Below are 7,073 nucleotides of genomic sequence, written 5' to 3'. Positions count from 1 at the left end.
TGCTGTTGATGGCTAAGTATTCACTGGTCATGGCGAGGGACTTTGAGCCAACTTAGTGTTTGAGCTTTTACCGGTATTCCCTCAAAACCCTCAGGATCCCACAGAGACGAAGATCAACACTAGATCTTAGATGAAGTTGAATTGGTTGACAGAACATTTTAGTGTGCTGGAGGCAGACGCGGATGATGTGACCGTTGATGGGAATGCCCTGGCATACATACTGTACTTGTTTGGTCGCATCTTGTTTCCAGGCAAGAGCGGTGATTTTGTCCAGCTGATTTTTTTCCCACTACTACGAGACTTAGGACGGGTTTCCGAGTACAGCTAGTGGAGCGCGACCCACACGTACTTATATCGTCATTTGTGTCGGGCATCCCGTAAGGGTGCCAAGGACATACGACGGTGCTTGTTTCTCCTTCAAATATGGTCGTGGGAGAATATCCATATTACAAACTGAGATCCGGATGGTTTGACACATTGGGGAACAAGCTCAGGTTGATGATGCTGATGATTTTGAGGCGGTCTTAGGTACACAACATCAGTGTGAGAGGGATCCTTTAGTAGTGAGGTAATAATAAGCATTTCTTAGTTATATTCACGCATCTATAATTTCATGTTTTGTTCTCACATTTTTTATTTGTTTGCAGTTGGCTTCGGGTGTATCTCTTGAATTCCTACGCCCCGCATGCTCTGGCATACTATCGAGACTCCCTCGATCGATAGAGGGACGATTATATCACATAGAAGCCTTATACGATAGTTAAGATGGAGGCTTTGCCAGACATATGCGGAGCTGGTCAAGGTATATGGCGAACATGTTGCCCACTCATTTGCTATGACAGTGTGGAGTTTCATCTGTCGGATCGTGTGATGTGCCAGTTTGGTTTGGAGTAGCCTCTTCCGATAGCCTGTGACACCCAGGTTGCACTACACGCGATTGATCGGAGGACTAGGGACAAAAACTACTTGGTTCGATATAGATCGCATATAGATGCATGGAATGACCGAGTAGGCCGACTGGTTTAAGGAGTAAGCTATACCAGTCAAACCTTAGGTGCATATATGGCATGGTATAGGCAGATCATGAGACTACGCATCACGAATCCCGCATTTGCGCAGCTGACATCTTACTACCATCCCACCGCCATGATATTGGTATTTTTTCTTTTGTGTACAAAATTTGTAATACGTTAAAATGATTTTAATAACAGTTTATTATTTATATGCAGGCTGAGCGGATCAGATCGCTCCTCGTAGAAATGCACTAGCACGATACACGGGGCCGCTGTATTGCCCATTGATGTAGAGTACCGGCTATATTGCCCGTTGACTGACGCCTTGAGTCAGACAGGGTATGATTACCTCTTCTCGACTCCTCCTACTAACGAAGATGATTTCCCAAGAACCTTCTCCATTCCGCCCCATCCGATCCAGGCATACCAGCGTAGTAGTCGGCGACGAGCTCATGTTCTTGAGGTCATCTCGGAGGCTGATGAGTCCACATCGACCTTTTATAGCAGTGCGTGCAGCAAACGGGGTTGGGGACGCTTGTTCATTGAATTTTTTGTATTATTTTAGATGATTGTTTTGGTAATATATCTTTGTTACGAAATACAAAGTATTTAAGTTTATTAATGCAGGTTGTGAAAAGATTTAAGGGGGTTCAACTGTACATGAATTTTAAAAAATTTATTTCCCAGACAAAACCGCCATCTCAATTGGCGGTTCATTTAGAATCACAAAAAAAAATCCAAGCAGGTAAACCGCCACTTGAGATGGCGGTTCTAGTATTAACCCAAAAAAGTAAAAATAAAAGAAAATAGAGCATCGAAAACCGCCAGTATAGACGGCGTTTTAAGTTATAAGATAAAGCGCTATTTTAAATAGCGGTTTAGAATGACCGTTTTTTTTTAAAAATGTGTATCCTACATGCACAGTAGATGAGGAATTATTTCTTCCATTGACGTAAAGTGAAAATTATTTTCCCTAAATTGCAATATTTTAAGAAAAGATTCTATTATCTCTAATTGTGCATAATTAAAAATTATAAAAGATAAATATTAATACATTTTATGTTAATGTGAATCAAATAAGATTTCATTTGATTATGTTTTAATTTATAAATTAAGAATAAGTTACAAATTAAGAATAGTTGGTGAATAGTACTTAAAAATCAAATGAGATATTTGAAAAGAAACGGCAGAGTAACCAAATTAAAACAAAGTTAAAAATAATTTTAAAAATTGTTTTTTTTAAAAAAAAAACACTTTAAAAACGGAGGAAAGAACGTTCAAAGTTTTTGAATTAGTGTGGTTATTTTATGGAATATATACTTCATTTATGAAAATAAATAGGGGAAAACCGGAAAACTTAGTCAACCTGCAACATATTCTCTCAGATAGAACCGGGACTATGTTCACGTTATCGGACATTTTTTTGGATCAACCAACTGCTTGTTTCCGAGTACTAATTAACCGTTATCCTTCCTCAAAATCTCTTCGATGAACTTCATTCAAAAATCCCTTTTTTCATTTCATATATATTAATAACTTCATCATAAAATTTTTAGCTCTCAATTTTTCCTTCGTTGCCAAGCAAATTTCTTCTATTCCTGCGGTCAATGAAGCTTTTTCCTTTTTCCTTTATTTGGATATAATTGTTGATTATTCAACCCCATTTGTTCGTTACTTGCAGTTAGGAGATGAATTCAGCTAATTCAACAAATGGGTTTTTTCCAGACGAAGTTATTCTTCAAATTCTGGCAAGATTACCCATAAAAGTCATATTCAGATTCAGGTCTGTGTGCAAAACTTGGTATAATTTTCTGTCTGATAGCTATTTTGTTCAATTATGTAATGAAATGTCAATTAAGAGCTCGATGGTATTGGTTGAAATTACTGAGATTTCAGAGTCAAAATCTAATTTGATATGTATTGATTATTTGAGAGGTGTGTCTGAATTTCCACTGGGTTTTTTGAAAGATAGGGTTAAAGTTCGAGCTTCATGTAATGGATTATTATGCTGCTCAAGTATTCCTGATAAGGGTGTGCTTTATGTGTGTAATCCTATAACTAGAGAGTTTAAAGTGCTCCCAAAAAGTAGGGAAAGACCTGTAACTAGATTTTATCCTGATGGTGATGCAACTTTGGTTGGTATATCATGTGATTTATCTGATAATAGCAAATTTAATGTTGTATTGGCCGGATACCATCGTCCGTTTGGACATAGTCCTACAAAGACATTCATCTGTATGGTTTATAATTCTGAGATGAATAAATGGAGAAAGTTTGTGACTTTGCAAGAAGAACATTTTACCCAAATGAACAGAAATCAGGTTGTTTTTGTGAAAGGGATGCTACATTGGCTTACCGTGAGTTATTCGTGTATACTAGTATTAGATTTGGACATGGATGCTTGGAGAAAGATCTATTTGCCTCATCAAATGAGTTGTGGAACGGGAAATCGAATGTATTTACTGGAATCAAATGGTTGCTTGTCTGTTATTCAGATTTCTGATGCTTGGATGGATATATGGGTGCTGGAGGACTATGATAAACAGGAATGGAAAATGGTGGATAGGGTAAGTCTTAGATGTATCAGAGGCTTGGCTCCGGGAGTTTTCCCTATATGTCAGACGGGCGAATGCGTTTTTCTAGCTACTCATAAACAAGTGTTGGCCTACAATAGGAGCACCAGTGTCTGGAAAGAAATGTACGCAGTGACCAGCAGCTCAATATTACCCCTGTGGTTCTCTGCATATGCATTCCGGAGTACAATATTTTCCATTCACTAAGGTGAAGATTTGTGAATAGTTGTACATAAATATTGTTAAGTGCCTTCACTATTGCTATGCACGACAATGAATTTGGTTTACCCCATTTGATGTTTTATTATTATGCCATTTAAATTTGGGATCATTATCTATTGATACATGTTTAATTCATTGCATATCACTGTCCTGTGCTCCTTTCTGGCTGAAAGTTTTGTTTTTATATTGTCTTCTACGTTGATCACCCTAGTTCAAATTATACAAAACCAAAGCCAAAACAAAACAAAACAAATACTAGCAAGTCAATGCTTCGACAACTGATGAAGCCAGATAGAACCAGCATCGCTGCGCTTTCTATTTACGGTAAATAGAATTCTTTCCCTAAAGACAGATCAATTGCTTGACAACATAGGCGATAAAGAAAATCTTAGGCTCCCGAATACCTTTATTTCTAGTTTTCCATATCCAATAGACAGCCGCAGTCACACCAGCAAACCCAACTTTCTTTCTTGTTAGAGACAACCTGCTTCTTCTAATCATCATCATCAACCTAATATCCCGCTCGAAAACAGGGTCTGGGTGAGGGATCGTGACGGATAATTCATATCTTTACTCCTTTGAGAGGGATGATGTATTGCAATAACTGAATTGTAAAATTTTGAAGTTTTGACTAACACTATGTTTGGATAAAGGAAATGGAAGGAAAGAAACTATTTGGATAGAGGGAATGGAGGGAAAGGAAAGGAAGGGAAATTGAGGAATTCAATTTCTCTATCATTTGGGTACTTATAAGGGAAGGGAGGGAAATAAATCCTTCCAACAGTAGAAAGATTTGGAAGGAATACACACCAATCTGCTCTTCCAATCCTTCCTAATATGTTATCTAAATATAGGGTAAATTTGTATTTATGTACAATTCTGTTTCAAACGTTTTACTCCATTTTAACAATTGAAGTTTTGAGTAAATCCTTTTCCAGTTCTGAAAGCCCTCTTCTATTGTATGTTTATGCCTCTGCCAACTGCTGATCGATGTTAATACTGTGCTTGTCTGTAACTCTATGTATTCTACATCTAAAAGAAAGAAACGATTAAGGGTAGTTAGTGGATGGGCCAACTTGTTGGGTGAAAGATCACCAATTGTATTGCTTAAGAAACTCATTAGGTTTCTGGTAATACAAGCTTCTTCAATATGTGAACTGATCAACTATTAATGATTGATCTGATACCAATATATATGTTCTTCCGCAGCTGAAATGTGTTCATGGCTGTAAATATGTAGTTCTTTTTCACAAATTCTTGTGTGTTATGGTCTCACCGTGAAATGTTCCTTATATTAGTATATGGGCTCCTTTTTTTGAGGTTGTTCAGTGAGAGACAATCTCTCACAAGAGTAGCTCTATACTTTTTTTGGTTAGTGTCCCATTAAACCTCACTCGGGTCAACCTGTTACAGAATAATTGGTAAAACACCTTCGGAATAGGGGGTGGAAGGGGAATCTCCACCCATAAATTAATACCACTGAGTTTCATGGCACAACCCACAGCCTCATCGTTGTGAGATGCAGCTTCACCATTAAACCAACTACTTGGTAATGATACGGTACTAAGCCTATCATAAAAGACAGCCTTAAGTTTTGCTCTTAATAGCATTTCTTGCAATAGCTGTTTTGTCAAGATAAACTACAGTAGTTGTTAATGTCTCACACTTCCAATGTTGTCGATTTTACAAAGTTTGGAGGGAACACATTGCAGGGAACAATCGACTTATTTTGGAGATTTTCCATAGCCAACTTATGTGTCATAATAGCTAGTTAGAAATTAAGTAGAAAAGATCCAAATTCTGGTAGGAGTGTCTTTATACAAAGTTTTGCATGTCGGATCACAGATGAATATTGAATAATGTATCAATTTGGTTATAACAAGTTTTTTATTCTTTCCCGAATACGCCAAAAATGAATTGACATGATACTTTTATTTCTGGTGTTCATTTGAATGTTTAAGCGGGTTTTATGTATTATATATTGGGTCAGATTATTTCAATTTTTGCGTATTTAAAATCTTGACAATTTGATTTTTATTTTTACATGGAAAATTTACTTTTAGAAATCTCGTATTTAGGTGATTTTCTTTTAAAAACATTAGTTTTCGTTTATTTTTAAATATTCCATTTTTATCTTTAATTTTTTTATATTAAAGGTCCACCTAAGAAAAAGAAAAAAGAATCTTAAACACTTGTCAAACTAGGATTGAATTTTTTTTCCAGTTTATTTTTTAAAAAAATTTTAAAAAAAAGATATTTAAGAAACAATTTATCTTGTATGAGATCGTCTCATAATGAAACGAACCTAAATAATTAGCTCATTTATGTAATAAATCACTTTAAAATTATAAGTAATAACTTTAACACACTAAATATACATAAACAACCCAATAAAAATAGTTTCACCATTAAATTGTCTCATATAAGAATTTGTATGTTAAAAAACTCCCTCACCCTTGCACCTTTCCCCCACCACTAGTACCTCTTGTGACAGGGCCCTCCCTTAAAAGTTAAAACCACCCCTTCATCCTAAAAATCACTCTCCTTTCCCACTACCCATAGGCCATAAACCACCTACCCTAAACTTATATTGCTTGTATAACATATAAATATATGTGATGATTAATGCAAATAGACATATATTTTAATACGAAGAACAATTTATTACAAAAAGATTATAAGAATATTGATTTATAAATAATAATTTAGAGGTTTTGAAACACCTCTTTATAAACAACATTACAAAAAATCGAAACGTATATTTGTCTATGAATAAAAACAAACTTAGGTAAAAACAAACCAACATGTGATAGTGATTCCCGTGACTCTTGTTGATCGTTTTTGCAAAATACAAAGATACTAGGAACTGCTTTCCTTGAAAAGCAACAAGGATATTAGAATTATCTATTGGTATGAGAGTAATTCTTGGAATGAATACCATATAATCAATGTCAAATCCAAATATAACAATTTCTTGTATTATACCCTATCACCAATATGATTAACTAATAAGCATGTACCATTGCATAATTCTACTAACTGATAATTGATTTATATATTTTAGCAGCATTATTAGAGCACCAACTTTTATTACTAATCTATGATTTGAAACTCCAAATGCACATATTGAGTTTAGAAACTAAATTGGAAATGCATCATCCTTTATACCAGAATTAACGTCAGTTTGCTTATTGAATCAAAACTCAAATAAAATTTCTTATCAACCGGGAAAAGTGATAATACATATACATTGACTTTATCACAA

General features: G+C 35.3%; 1 protein-coding gene across 1 annotated transcript; it reads left to right on the top strand.

The window, feature by feature from the left end:
* The first annotated feature begins 2,369 nt into the window (after positions 1 to 2,369).
* LOC130815682 (F-box protein At5g49610) lies at positions 2,370 to 5,817 on the top strand. Its single transcript, XM_057682172.1, has one exon. The coding sequence runs from the start codon at positions 2,702 to 2,704 to the stop codon at positions 3,791 to 3,793; it is 1,092 nt and encodes a 363-aa protein (XP_057538155.1). The 5' UTR covers positions 2,370 to 2,701; the 3' UTR covers positions 3,794 to 5,817.
* The last annotated feature ends 1,256 nt before the right edge of the window (positions 5,818 to 7,073 follow it).

The sequence above is a fragment of the Amaranthus tricolor genome, chromosome 1, assembly GCF_026212465.1.
Source record: "Amaranthus tricolor cultivar Red isolate AtriRed21 chromosome 1, ASM2621246v1, whole genome shotgun sequence".
NCBI classification, from domain to species: domain Eukaryota; kingdom Viridiplantae; phylum Streptophyta; class Magnoliopsida; order Caryophyllales; family Amaranthaceae; genus Amaranthus; species Amaranthus tricolor.
This window is presented reverse-complemented; position numbering and strand designations above follow the sequence as displayed.

Coding starts and splice junctions, on each gene's coding strand:
- LOC130815682 (XM_057682172.1), top strand. CDS start 2,702: ATGAATTCAGCTAATTCAACAAATGGGTTTTTTCCAGACGAAGTTATT.